Here is a 15,110-nt window from a genome sequence, read left to right on the forward strand (position 1 = left end):
TTTGATGCCTAACTTGATGGAATTTTTGGGAGCCCATAGCTTTTTTAAAATCTACGAGCAGGTCAAAACAAACTAAAAAGACGGTTAATAAGTTAATACAGTAAATTTTTTCGTAGCGATAACATCAATAAAACTTGTTTAATCTAGTTTTAATTGTTATAAACAGTACTACTTTTTCCTTAATTTTGTATTCTGTCATTTTGATGGTCTTTTTTGTGTTACACTTTCGTAATTATCTTTTGATTATCACTTATTTAGCCATTAGAATGTAAACTGATATTTTGAACAAAAGGAACTTTGCTGATACTTTTATATATTTCTTTGCAGCACGACTTTTTACTGACAATCTCTATTCTGAAGGTAATGAAATGCGAAAAGGACTCATTTATTTCTAGAAAACAAATTTTTCATATTAACTCGTCATAAGGATTTATCAATTATTCAGTGATTTAGACATGGGATTATCATGTTCTTGGTTACTTAGACTCCTTGGCTGCTAAATTTAACTAAATAGTTTATTTGGATATTACTTGTTTTCACATGTTGGAAATTTCTACTTCGCTGTTGTTGAATGACTGGGACTTAATTTCCCTTGATTCTTTTAGCATTTGAGTTTCTCAGAAAAATGGCAGAATGCTGGAGTTTTGCATAAAAAGCAACAGTAGGAAAATTGAAAATTGGTTAATTTCTCGCTGGGTATTTAGTCACAGTTGCGTGAGAGATCCTTCAAATATCTCGAAGCCAGCAATTTCCGAAACTGAGTGCTAGAAGCTCCATGGAAGAATGGTCCCATTACGGGCAATTTTTAAGCTTTTGAATAAACTTTGATCCATACTTTTGAAGCTGCAGGCCTACGCTTAAAGAAGAAAATTTCTGAGTCAATTTTTGGCGAATATTAAAACGTCTCGTAGGCTTCTTCCACGCCTGGCTACTAATGAATCTGACAAAGTGAGCTGGAAATACAGATACTGGATTCCATGGATCATATCAATGACGCAAGTCTCAAACATTCTCAAGACAAACGAGAAGTGCCTTCAACGCAGGCGAAAAGCATTTCAGAAGGTCGAAAGCAAAGACTTTTTCAAAAAAAGACGGGATATTGGGGCACAAAAGGGTGAACGGTTAGAAGAGGAATACCTGGTTGTGAAGCAACCAGAAACGGCGCAACAGATTTGAATCTTTTAGGAAGTTAGTAAGCGTTAAAATTGGAAAACTTTAAGGCATACTTTATAAACGGACTGAGAAGCTTTGATACTCTTTGAAGCTCTTTTTACGTATATGAACAATCATCAGACAGCTATAAGTTGCTGTACCTCCCGTGGAAAAGTTCCTCTCTGAACTGCATCTCTACATTAAATGTATTTCTCCAACTGAATGAAAGAAGCCCGTCTATAAGGTTTGTTACTGAAACGGGAACTCGGATGTTGCTTAAAATGTGCCTGTAAGACCCACTTGGTCAAAGAAAATTCAACGTTCGATTGTTGAGAAGGCAAGACTTCATCCGAAGGAGTTCCTTTGTTAATTTGGTCTTGTCTGTCTGTGTGGTGTACTAGAAGCTCTTTTACCCAATTCCGACAAAAATCATCCGATCAATTGGAAGCTCAAAGCTTTTGCTAAATTTCAATCAATTGAACGTTGCAAAAGAGCGACAAAGTACCGCATGTTGCGACGTCCATAAGACAGGAACTATATCAGTTTGATAGGTTTTGGGTCTTTCTACCTCTTCTTGCTGCCTGCAGCAGAATTAATTATCTGAACGTAGAAATAGGAGAACACTATTTTTTACAGAAAATAATAGAGCCTGTCTTTAAATTCACAAAAAAAATCAAATGGTGTTCGGTCTGGTGGTTGTGGTGGCCACCCAAGAGAGCTTCGCCTATCAATCAATTTAATTGGATAATGATCATCCAGCCATTGTCTAACTGGAAGTACATAATTAGGAGGGAGACCGTCTTGTTGGAAATGTCTTGAATCTTCGTTTAAAGATTTTCTTGAATGTCTGTCTGGTTTTCTACTTTGTGAATAATTTAAGGGTCGATCCCATTACGAAGCACCTCGGCACAAACTGCACCATTGAAGTTTCAATCAAATAAGTTTGATTTATGTCCGTACTTATGTAGTATCTTGACCGAGTAAAACCGAAATGTTTACGTTGCCAGAAGGGTTAATATTTCATCCATTTTAAATAAATAAGTAATCGAGATAATAAGCAATTGAACAATTTTGTGTTACCATTTTAATAGGTCAGTAACTATTTTATTGAATGTAACGTGATGCAATACAAGCGTAAAGCATTTTAAATAGCTTTAAAAAGAGTTATCACCAGTAAGGTGTTGCCATTAAAAACTTTAGAGCTGGGGCGACTAAGGGCTAGAATGTTACTGGGGGTAGTTTAGTTGACACACAAATTTGGTTCCATCTATTTCTTATAGAAACGGCTCCGAGGATTGATTGAATCTTTTGTTGTTGAATTGTGACCCTGTGTAAAGAAAACCTTCAGAAGCTGACCATTTATGTAGCACTTGTTCAAATTTTTTTACATGTAATATGAAATTTGCAAAATCGGCCCAGGAATCGATAATAGGTTCTTCTGATAAAATCTAATGGAGTCCTTAAGCAGACACAAATGATGCATGTGTAGCGCAAAAAAGGCGTGACCAGGCGCTTCTACTGCAAGACGTTTTTTTTATCAAGAAATATTCTTCAGTTAACGACTTACGTAGAAATTTTTGATTCCGCTTCGTGTGATGTAGTTTTTGTTCTTTCATTATCGTCATTTTTATCTCCGTGATTCGACCTAAACATTGCAAATTAGGACATTTCAATCTGAAGCTATATGTTGACATACCAAGGACATTTGCAGCAGCAACATAAAAGCATCTTCGTACATGGTTTCGACCTGAGTTGAGATCCTTGGGGGCTGTTGGACTGAGGTCCATTTTGAGGGGGGCCATCTACCCCAGCGGGGGTTTCGGCCCCTTCTGCGGGTGCTCTCGAGCTAGGTGACGTGGCTAGGGCTGAGAGCGAGTTGCCTTCGGGCCCGGTATGTTCCTTACATTTTGTTTTGTGTGAAGAACTGGTTGATGCCCCAATTGCGCTGATAGAGGTGGTCCCGCTTGTAGGAGATGCGTTGTGGACTGTCGCTGGTGTAGAACTGACCCGCTCAGTAACGCTACAAGACATCTGAAAAGAAGAACTCTTGTTATATAATAATTTATAATTACATTTGAACTTTTTTAATTACTGCCATACTTCTACTAGTTTGAAAATAACGATTAAACTTCACTTAGAAACACACTTTTGTTGGCGATTGGAAGTAAACACGCAAATTTCATATTAGGGATCGTGTGGGCTGAATCGAAGTAGAGAATGGTCGTTTTCGACAAATTAGTTTACATAGGGTTGTCCCTCCAATTCAATTTGTATAGTACAAAGTAATTGCAATTATGTTCAGTTCCCTGGTTTCCTTTTGAGCATCAATGTGGAGCACTGTTGATCGAATGGCTTTATTTGTTAAAAGATATATGAATGTCGACATTTAATCAAAAGAAGTAAATACTATCCAAAGTTAATTAACGAGTATGGTAACGACGCAAAATTTTAAATGAACTGGCTTAATAATCTACTAAGTTTTTGGCTCTGTCGTTCCAATTTCAGTTGTATGCGTAACTCAATTTTCGATGAAAGGTCACGACAATCTAATATCCCTGGAAAACATTAAACACCTTTTTGGATTATCCCAGATTTATTTTCAATTAATATTATTAACTCAGCGATATGCATCGCTGTTGAAAATATTTAAATTATGCCTTTGAAGCACGTAAATGAAATAAATTTGCCGTTTTCCTGAATTTTAGCAGACAATTTTAATTTGGCCTTAAATAATGATCTCGGGAAAGGTTGCAAAACAACAAAAGCTGCTAAAATATTTCTACAGTCCCGTAAAAAATTTCTGCAAGTTTCAAAATGTTACGAAGAATTCAAATCAGGAATTTGTTTCAACGAAAGTTTTTGCAATACAGATGAAATTTATTTGAAGCCTTTTGTACTTAAGAATTTGATTCAACCCTCTTTCGACCACCCACAGCCAGTAAAGGATGAATGTACCGAGTGAGTCTGAATGTTTAAAATAGCTTCTTAAATTATTAAAAAGTATTGAAATTCACTAACTAAATGCTTATTTCAGATTTACATTGATTTTTTCAGGTATTGTAACTCTAATTGCATTCAATCCTTATACATTCAACTTTTTCTTCGGTTGATTAATACTTGCGGATCATTAGAGGTTTTACGGCGGCAACTTCAAAACACATTTTCAATATATCGTTTGCTTTATATCGCAATAATTCGTTTCACAGGCAGTTTTTTAAGAAACGTTCTTTATGAATATCTATTTTAACCTGTTTAATGATGAGCGACTTTTATATTAACATTCCGTAATGCGGTCCTCGAAAAGCGAGCATGAAAATGTCGTGTATTCGATTTGTTTTCGGTTTTCCCAACTGAATCTGTACTGAACAACTGTACGCAGTGAATTAAGAGGAAAATAGCTTTATATATAAATATTTCATAAAACTTAATCGATATTTCAAGGAACATACTTAATACTCGTAGTAAATTTAGGATTATTTTTATGGGTAAACCATACGCAAAAACATAATCCACTGGAAGGCGGCCATAGTAGTTTCCTCTGAGCTTTCAATATATACTGCTGGTGCAATATAAGTTTAATATTTACAGAGTGGTACAAGCTTAATTATAAGAGGAAATTATTAGCGTGATTAAGGTCTTGAATATTTCAGGTGCAACTTGTATCATATTTCAAATGCAGTGGTTTTTATATACATTTACTTAGTCTATGAACGGTTTTAGGATCGGCTGAAAAAAATACACACAAATGCCTATTATAGGCAAATTATATGAATATTGTATGCCTATTATATGAATAGAAAGAGAACATTTCGATCATTTTTTTAAGTCAAATTTCACTTCTGTCAGTCTATTTAATTGGACTAAAAGCTACTTTAACACATTCTTGAAACATTTAGTTTACATTTTATGGTGTCATTTACAGTTCGAATTATGAGTTTGTATGCGTTATTTTAAGTAAAATCCGCTCATTACTACTTGCTCATTAAAATTAATTGTCAATATTTTCAGAAATGATGCGTTGTTCGAAGAGAACTCAAGACACATATTTTTTAAATTGTTCATTGTTCCATGGAAACATGGTCACTCGATAGCTATGACATGGGCTAATTTTTCTTAAAATATCTAAAGCGGTTTCCGACATATTTAACATATTTAGTTATACATTTTATGTTTTTTAGCAAAAATTTAGTATAAGTAAATTAATTATTTTGGTTTCTCTATGGTCTTCGTTGCCTAGGGCAGGTTTACATAAACTATCTTCCACTAGATCTGAAGCGGTCTTCCTCCATAATTTGAATATATTTTTTTAATGGCACAAATAGAGCTCAACATAAACTTAAAAATAAACTGAGAATTCTGTTAAAATTTCTGAGTCTCCCAAGTATTTCCATTGTTGAAAAGTTTGGGAAACCCTGGTCTAATGTAAATGTCTTCACTCCAGATCATCCGCATTATTTATCAGTTTCGATAAGTTAGGGATGTACTTACGATATCAGAGGGAATAGAGATCGAGCTTTCAAGTCTTCGGTAGTATAGTGGTAAGTATCCCCGCCTGTCACGCGGGAGACCCGGGTTCGATTCCCGGCCGGAGAGAACTTTTTAATTTTTCTATGAAAATTTAAAATTTTATAATAAATTTGCCTCTTTTGATGCTTCAAAGGTATTTGAAAACGCTGTATAATGATAATATGTGATATCGATAGTAAATGTAGTAACAATCTGGTACTTAAAATTATCAAATCAAATTAATTTATCAAATCAAAGTTATTGGTTGAGTAGGAAATTAAAGTAGATTACTTTGCAAAAAATTAACATTTTTTCCAAGGCGATCAAAAATTTTCCGATTACAATTCACGCTTAAACACTTAAGGGCGGCACTAAACATCTACATTCGATAATTAAAACAAATCTATTTTGGACTGTTCAGGGTGTTCAGCATTTATTAAAAAAAAAATGTGAACGTGGTAAAAACTAAAGTTGTTCACTATTACTTAAATTTTTAAAATCCTGGTTAAAATAAAACCATGAATGATCTAAATGGCATATAATAGTATTTTTTTAATTGGACCACCCGTTATATTTACAGAGATCGATAAAAATTTTCTCCGGGTTTCGCAAAAATGTATTTTAGTTAAGTTCTATATTGTTGAGGCTGATTAATTGTTTTACAACTGGTTGCTGGGTATTTGGCCTCAAAAATTTTTTGAGGTTGAGAAAATAAAAAATCAGCTTGAGCCTAAGTGTGTCGCAGGATACCCTCTAGGTGATAGTTCTTGATTACTTTTTGATAAATAATTCGTTCTTATTGCGAAAAAGGAGCACTATTTATCAGTCTGTAGATAAGACGTGAGAAAATTCTGTCTTTTTTAAAGATACAAATTTTTGAGGCGAAATACCCAACCAGCAGTTTGTAAAAAAAATTATTTTGTCTATACCCTTTGAAGCCGTTTTATTAGTGACTAATCAAAGAAGGGTTGAAATGGCTCCGTTAAATGTTAGTAGCAAATACTCGACTCAAAGCACTCGTTACAGTGCAAAACAAAATAACGATCATGAACAATGCAATAGTCTGCGTTTGTTCTATCAAAACAACGAAAATGGATCGGCAACGAGAAAATAATATAATGCGCTGTATTCCATATCGAAAAAATATTAAGAATGTAGAAAAACGATTTTGTAAACGGAAATCTATTAGAAGAAAGAAAGAAAATTTGTTAATGGATCTGAAGGTTTAAATATCTTTAATCCACCATATCCATCCAAAATAAATGATCTAGGGGAGATGTCAATTTATGAGGAAATCCTGTACATTTCGCCTTAGCCAGCTCAAAAAGAGAGGGGTATCAACGGCAAATATATATGTCTAAAATAAAATAATATAAAACATAAATTTGTCTAAAACCTTACGAATGACACATTACTTAACTCACACTCACTTTTCCATAACGTTTATTTTCCGTCAAATTAGCAATAATTTATTTAAATGTTTACTGCTTTCTTACGTCTCTCTGCGAGCGAACGCGACGTTCTTAAATTGCACCCCTAAAACAATTCACATGGAAAATAAATATTATTACTAGTGTATGTCTTTGCAATCTTGAATCGCTTTGATTGATTAAATTTGAAATGCTATTGTTCTGGTTTCTTAAACACCGTAGAAGCTACGCTTTTCCAGTCAAATATTTTCAAATTTCCATTCCGCCTCAGTACCCTTGAGTATTTTCCAATAATAACTTCATATCCTTGTCTGTCTATTATAATATTTTGCTTTTTGATTCATTTCTCCACCAACCCGAAAATTGTAACCGGGGGCAAATAAAATGTGGATCTCCCTCTATGGCAAATACGATTTCGCAAAGAGGAGATGCGTCTTTTGCGAGCCGGATGTCAAAATTGAAATAATGCTTTTCTTATTTGTTCCTTACAGCCTGTAAACAGATCGACTTTGTGTGTTCACATTAAAGCTCACTTATCTCGGCAATTATTTTTTCCTAAAGCGCTGTTAAATCTTTGTGTGGAAATAAATATTGTTGAATTCGCAAGATAAGACCCAAATATTAGAAGATTTTGGTGTTTGATCGTGTTTAATGATAATTTCTTTAACACTGTTCAGCGAAGGAAAGTAATTACTTCATCGCAAAAGTAATTAATTTTTGATATAAAATGAACGCTATATGTAGCATTATGTGTTAAAGATTTAGTTATCATGTTAAGTGTAACATTATGCGTTTTAGTTAGAGCTATTTTCTTATATTGAATGAACTTCCAAGCCAATGCTCAAAGTGATTAGAAAATTACAAATTAATTATCTTTTACTTTTGATCTTTTAGTCTTTTACTGAACTCGGTCTATTTCGTAAACTTGTGTGTGTTTCTAAAAGTGTGGTCAAAATTAAATCTTCACCTTCACGTAATTACAAATATCCCAATATAATTACAATATTGTATTTTTACGCAATTTTTTTTTCTGCAGCAATTTTATGTGAATACTTAGTGAACATCTCAATTGCCAGCCGAAGTGTAATATATATTGCAATATTTTTTAGCTTCGCAGTTGACGGTATGCGGTAGAAATTCGGTTTCCGGCTCTGCACCTTCTAAATACTAATTTTGTTTTGAGGCAATTGGGCGAACTACTGCGAAACAATCAGGTAGCTTCAGTCTAAGTTTAGTTGCTATTAAAATAAAATATATCTATTTTACCTTAGAGAATCACATATTATCAAATGTAAATATATTGTCAATGTTTGAGCTGTGTCAATGTGGTTACAAATTTACATATTAATATTTTAGGTAGCCTCTTAAATAACTTTATTTCGATTAAAACAATTTGGCAGCCTACTCGCTTTGATTTCAATATTTTCATCTCAAAGCTCGTAAACGTCTGGATAATGCGTGGAGTATCACCAGTAGAAACACAACTTACTTGAAATGAAACTTACTTGATTGAAAATTATTCTTGAACAGAACGTAATTTTTACTGAAACTCTGAAATGAGAAATCGTTTGTTGTCGCATGAAAGAATGTTTGTGTTGACCTCAGTTTGATTAATGAATTTAAAAGGAACAAAGTTAATTGTGTGAAAAATGGCAACTGTTAATATTTAGGTTAATTTTCGGTTTATTCTGCTACTGTAGAACAGTGTATATCAAAAGGCGACCTTAGGAAACAAATTTGTACACGACACATAGCATTTCTTATGTACTTATGGCGAGTACGCCCGTATATTTAGCGACTTATGCTCCTAAATACACTTGAAAGACCAAGCAAGCGAAAAAAATAGAAAACGATATTACAAAACTACTACACTAACTACTACTACTAATACACAAGTTTGTTCACGTCCTGCATAAATTTCATTTTTTTAGTAAGGCTCGCTAGGAAAGCACTGAAATTATATAATTTCTCTGAAATTACTGTTGAGCTTTTGCTGGTAATATTTATCTCTTATTTACAGCCCCTTCATCCTCTATGAGGAGGTGAAAACCTTTTCATAGGGCGTGAAACCTTTTCTAAGAGCACTCATAAAACATAGGATCTAGTTTGAAAAAAAAGTTAGGGTTGCTAGGGATGACCGGGTTATAAATAAGGGATGAATAGTTCTACCTAACGCTGAATATTAATTTCAATGAAAATACGTGTTTCGGCGTTTTTCGAAGAAATCGCTCATGCTATATGATAAAATATGGTTGATATTATTGAATGCGAGAAAAACATTATGTTTTGCACTAAAAAAAATTACAGATATTTCTTATTAATCACTTCAAAGTAAATTGAAAATTGGCCAAAATATATCTTTAGTACACAACGTGCAAATCTTTGCAGGCAAGTCGATTTACTGCAAAACGTTGCATAATTTATACTTTTTAAGATAATTTACGATTGTCCTTTATGGATCAGTTAATTGAGAAAGGAAAGTGGTGAATTTTAAAGTGTCTTGGTACAAAAAGTACCGAGCTGTTAGTTTGGTAGTTGGAATCACCTGATTTTTTTGAGGTGGAGCTTAAGGAATAGTGTATATTCCTTTTCTGAGATTTTAGAGAAATTTCTGGGTTGCTTCCTCAAAATATGAGTCTTACATAAGAACAAATTCACAGCAAGTTTCATGATAATCTATTGTATCATTCTCCCGTATCATATTTCAAAAACATATTTTTTCCAAGAGTTTGACCATCAATAGCTGAGGAGCCCGACATTTTTTGCTAATAAAAGTTTCGTCAAATCGTCTTCTACTGCGCCAACTCCAATATTCTTTTGATCATTTACTTACAGGCCTGTATGTGAGAAATATAATTTGGATGCAAATAAAATAAAAAATAAGTCAAAAAAATACGCACTTGTAGAAATTAGGTACCAAAGCAAAATTTGAGAAGTTACAAGCAAATTTCGTAGTCGAAACTTGCTTTCTTCAAACTTCATATGCTAAGCGACGTATCCGTCCGAAGCATATTTTCAAAAAACATTTCTTTGATTTACTGAATTCAGTCCAAATTAGACTCTGACTCTATACAAAATGTAATTGATTTATTTTTCGTATCAAATACTATTGCGGAGGCGCTTAACTCCCTGGGGTCAGTGTACTTCCATTAAAATGTAAGTTTAGACTTAAAGTTGATAAAACTTAGACTCATTGTCATTACTTCTAATCTACATCTTCAGTGTAAGTAAGATAAGCCTTTCTGATGAAGTTTTACGAACAATAAAATTTATTGATGAAACTTTTAAAAAAGGCAAAACACTAACGTGTAGAATTTAAATAATTTTTATTACTTAGTATTTGTTATCCTTCTTTCCTGTTTCACTATATGGGAAATTATACTTCAAACTAAAATCAGATAAGTAAAAAATGATCTCTATTAAGTTTCTTAATTTTCGTAAGTAAAATCGAATACCGTCGCATACGCTTTCCATCACCTCCTGCAGTCAATTTGCTTGACAACTTTAAGACAAACCTCAACTCATGCCATTCTTGCAATTCGACTTCTGCATTTGCCATTATAATTAACAGCTCACTGCCTAAAATATTCCTTAAAGCAAGTGGAAATATTTTATTTAACTAGGGTTTATTAAATGTGTGAGAACCCGGTTCGCAATTTGTGCTTGCTTGTGGCACATCTAAAAATACATATTTTTCTAAATATTAAAAAAATGTCAATTCATATAATATCAACAAAACAAACAAAATCTAGTCTACCTTAGGTTTAGTCTACCTTAGGTTTTAGAAATATTTTTTACATTGTAAAATATTGCCAAATTGTTGTGCGGAAAGTGCAAAACAAATATATTGGTAGTTAATATTAACCAGCGATAAAAGTTTATCCTTGTACGTTGACAAGAAGTTATTTTGTTCCTTAATAAGGAAGAAGAGAATAAAAGAATTCTTAATGTAAATTTATACCCCAATTTTACCCAGTTAATCCTCAGACAGGCTGAATAAAGAGCCTAAAATAGCGACATGCCTTTCGGATTTATATACGTAAGTATAAATAATGTATACCTATATGTGAAATTAAACGTGGTATACGTAGGAAAATTCGCAGGTTGTTTCAGCAAATAGGCTTAGCAATATTCCGTTGTGCAAAAACCACCTGCCAGCGAGAAGTACTAAATTTGAACGAACTTCTCTTAATTAAGAAGGAACTTTGGATATTTTTATTTTAAGCAGACTTCAGTTGTTCAAATTGGTACTACCTGAAGCGTTAATCAGTTTATCTGTTGCGTTCGAATTCCTCCAAGTTTCATATCCTACATTACAAAACATGAATTCAATATCATTCGTGTGTGTAATATATTTTGTAGCTAATAATAACAACTATATTTAAACTGCAATACATTTCGTGTTCTATTAATAATACTATCCATACATTCCGTGTTCTCGTTGAGAGCGGTGTATTGATTATAAATAAGAGCAGCACCGTCTGAAGGAAATGTTCTAGTTACTCAGTGATTCTCAGATTGAAAGATATATTAATTTATGTCTAAAAAAATTACTACTAAGTTGTCAATAGATTTGTTATGGAAATGTGTTGTTATGAAAATTATATTTTAATAAGAGAGCTATACCGACTGTGTTTCCATTTAGCGTGAAGTAAAAAGTCTAAAGAAAAGGAAGACTGTTATACAGGATTTTCGGTTTAAAATCCACACTACATCTCATCGATCTACGTTTGTTTTACACAACAGACACCCCCGCTAAAGAATCTCCCTGCTACCGATAAAATAAAGTAGACCGACACGAACAAGGTAAAGCAGTGTATACATGAATATATTCAAACACACAGGAACTCAATTTCTATAGAAGATTTACAGCAACAAGCAATGGTCTTTGGCAATCAAAAATGTTCACCTCAAATTAATACGTTTTTACCAACATCCTCTACCTCGTTGATTCTCCTCGATCTGGAGACTGATCAGACATAAAGATCAAAGCAATCTGGATACAAGAAAACCGGGAAGACTAAAAGAGTCGGCGAGAATGGAATAGAATATTTCACAGACAAATACAAATCTGACTGAGGCATTTGCAAAACACATTCAAAAAGTCTTCAATATTGGACAAATACATAATCCAGCGACCACAACTAGATCACAGTTAACAGCTGGTACGGTACTTACTTTAACACACCTACGAACGAATCACAGATATCCTAAAGGAACTTGAAAAAGTATGTGTTGCAAAAGAAGCAAATAAAAAAACTATGTACTCAATACGGGGAGTACCAGTATTGGGCAAAATTTTATTTTCATGCACATGACACAAATAATCGCGACCTAAACAAGAAAAAACTAGTAGACACATCAGGAAATATTCTACAATATGCACTGATCGATCACTCATGGGAACACCACACAGAGATCAGCAAACGGACTTCAAGAACTAACAGAAAAACCAACTAATAGATCTATGATTCTAGATTAACACTAAACCCCACAAAAAATCAACACTTCCAGTATAAGCAGATGGTCACACCGCCAAATCTAAACCACCCGTAAGGACTTGGGCATTAACATTGGCTTAAAAATTCGCAAAGCAAAATCAAAACGCCTGAACAGACATTACTAAAAACAAATCTATCGGTAGAAGTTTCGTCACAAAAATACACAAAGAGATCTGTCCACAAGACTGAGAAAGAAAAAACCTATAACTGGACAAGAAAAACAAGACAATCCCAATTAAGCAATTACAAAATATGTAAACTGCAATTAAAATTGAGCAATTAAGCATTATCATACTGTAAATAGCATGGACAGAAAAGCCAATTGGTTTATGGCCCATTTCCAGCACAGGGTTCAATCCCGGTGCGACTAACGTACCAGCACCAATTGGTGCTTGTGGTATCTGTATATATATGGTATCTGTAATACCTTAATAAACATGTTTTCCATCGTTCGAAAACGTAAATATTTCTGTTAATGTTTCCCCACTCCACCCATGTTTTCGAAACGTAGAACGATCCAAAAGGGTTTTAATCTGACTATCAGTCACAAAGTAAAAAAACTAATTTGAAATTATATCGTATAGTGAAAAGCAGTTTCGTGACCAGTTATTGTTCCTAATCAATAAACCACTATATAACGGTGTATTTTTCGAGCATTTTATGTCGGCAAAATTGCCGTAATATAATAATTGTTACTTAGTTTGAAGTTGAATGTTGTTGTTGAATTTAGGATTGAAAAATGAAACATATTTTTCATTCTTCTCAAAACCAAAGAAACCGAAAAAAAATTCAAATTGGCCAAGTAATTAATTGATGAGTTTTGAAATTAATCTCAGTTGTCTGATACCTTTAATTACATTGCCCTACACGCTCTCACATATACGCGTTAGGAGTATGTATTATGTATAATATGGAATCATATTTTGGCAATATAAATGCGAGTTCTAATTAGAAACATGACGATCATTTAAGGTTTCCTTATCAACTTTGTTCTGATATCGTCTTGCCACGTAGTTTTGCTTCGATTGGACCATTTATTATGGTTCATATATTCCAGTAGTATAATAATTGGGATAAAATGTCTAGAACTGCCAAAAATATACCAACCAATCTAGCAAAATAAGTAGACCAACAACTCATTAAAAATGACCAATAAATTCTCGATTGAATTGGTGGAAAAGTGCAAATATTGATTTATCAAAACGAAGCTCCAGAAGATAGACTTTATAACATATTATTAGTAAACATTCAAAAAAAAATTAAAGCATAGTGAATATAATCACTAACATAAAACAAGCACAGCATAGAAATAAAATAAATGGTATGATATAACAATATAAATGACCAAATGAACCTCAGTGACCATAACATGGGCAGAATATGTTGTTGCGGTTAAAAAAAGCAAATTAATTGATTTTTTTGAAAATATCGATGCATTTTATGTATTATAGTAGTATTACGTAATCTGAACTTAACCGCGGTGCGTGTACGCTTCGCGACTATGGTATTTTAATAAGAAAAACTAATTTTAGACAACGATTGTTTCTCAAATTAAGTTAAATCAAATTAAAGATATTTAACTATATTTGGAAATTTACATTCAAGTTGAGAGGCAAATTTTCATTTATTTTTCATGCAAAATAACACAATAAGAACCAAACTATATCATTGAACCGATGCGCACAAAGCAGCATGTTTCATTTAAATTTCGCATAAAATTCTATACAATTGATATTTTGGAGCGGTGTTTTTTCATCTTTACGTTGGTGGTTAAACCTGTCAGGTGATCTGGCTGGTCAGTATCTTTGAAAAAATCATCCCAGACACATTAAACATTACAGAATGCTCACATTGGTATACCAGAAATGGCAGATTTTTTGTGTTCCTCATCTGAGAGAGGTAAGCAAAATCACCACTTAATCTGAGCTGACTAATAATCCCGGTTATGTACCCTATTGCTAAGTATTCCTAATAGCCATTTTTATATGAAAAACACACAAAATATCAAATTATACGTTATACTAAAAGGAAATGAGACAGAAAATGTTCATTGGAGATTCAATGTAATAATAGAATGAAGCTGAAAAACCTGGTTGCTTTGTACTCGATAATACTTCTTTGTGATATAATCCCGAATGACTCATATCTGATATTATATAACATTATGCAAAAAGTCGCTAACATTTAGCGGCATTAGAACAGAGGGTGGCATAACTCAGAATTTCGTAATACCTTTAACCATTGATTTTAAGCGCATAACGAATCGTTAGCAGATTGCATTTGAGGGGTTTGAGGGGATAATATGCGCAGTGGAAGCGTTACTTAACGGGGATTAAACATGTTTCGAGCTTTCGTTTTCAGAAAAGCATGGAACATATTTGAATACTAAAGTTGCCTGTACTCTGGAAAAACATAGCGAAAAACAGTATCTAAAACACACCTTCATACAATGTCACTAAAGGCCCCATTTTTTTGTTCCTGCTTGAAACATGTTTGCGTTCAATTTTTTTTTATATTTTTT

At 33.3% G+C, this 15,110-nt stretch overlaps 1 protein-coding gene and 1 non-coding gene across 3 annotated transcripts in view; one reads left to right on the plus strand and one right to left on the minus strand.

Annotated features, from left to right (window-relative positions):
* The window catches only part of LOC109537952 (regulator of G-protein signaling 19), a 59,593-nt gene that overhangs the window by 17,771 nt on the left and 26,712 nt on the right, over positions 1-15,110 (minus strand). Inside the window, exons 2-3 of one of the 2 annotated variants that reach the window (XM_019904947.2) lie at positions 2,849-3,183; positions 2,720-2,797 (exon numbers count right to left, since the gene is read on the minus strand). In XM_019904947.2, coding sequence (XP_019760506.1) covers positions 2,720-2,797; positions 2,849-3,183 — 413 coding nt within the window. The remainder of the gene's footprint in view (positions 1-2,719; positions 2,798-2,848; positions 3,184-15,110) is intronic. The other variant, XM_019904948.2, reaches the window with a different exon arrangement.
* Trnad-guc lies at positions 5,674-5,745 on the plus strand. Its single transcript has one exon. It is a non-coding gene; the product is annotated as a tRNA-Asp (tRNA).

Source organism: Dendroctonus ponderosae, unplaced genomic scaffold, assembly GCF_020466585.1.
Source record: "Dendroctonus ponderosae isolate FM_Combo_2020 unplaced genomic scaffold, Dpon_F_20191213v2 Dpon_F_20191213_1, whole genome shotgun sequence".
Lineage (NCBI taxonomy): Eukaryota > Metazoa > Arthropoda > Insecta > Coleoptera > Curculionidae > Dendroctonus > Dendroctonus ponderosae.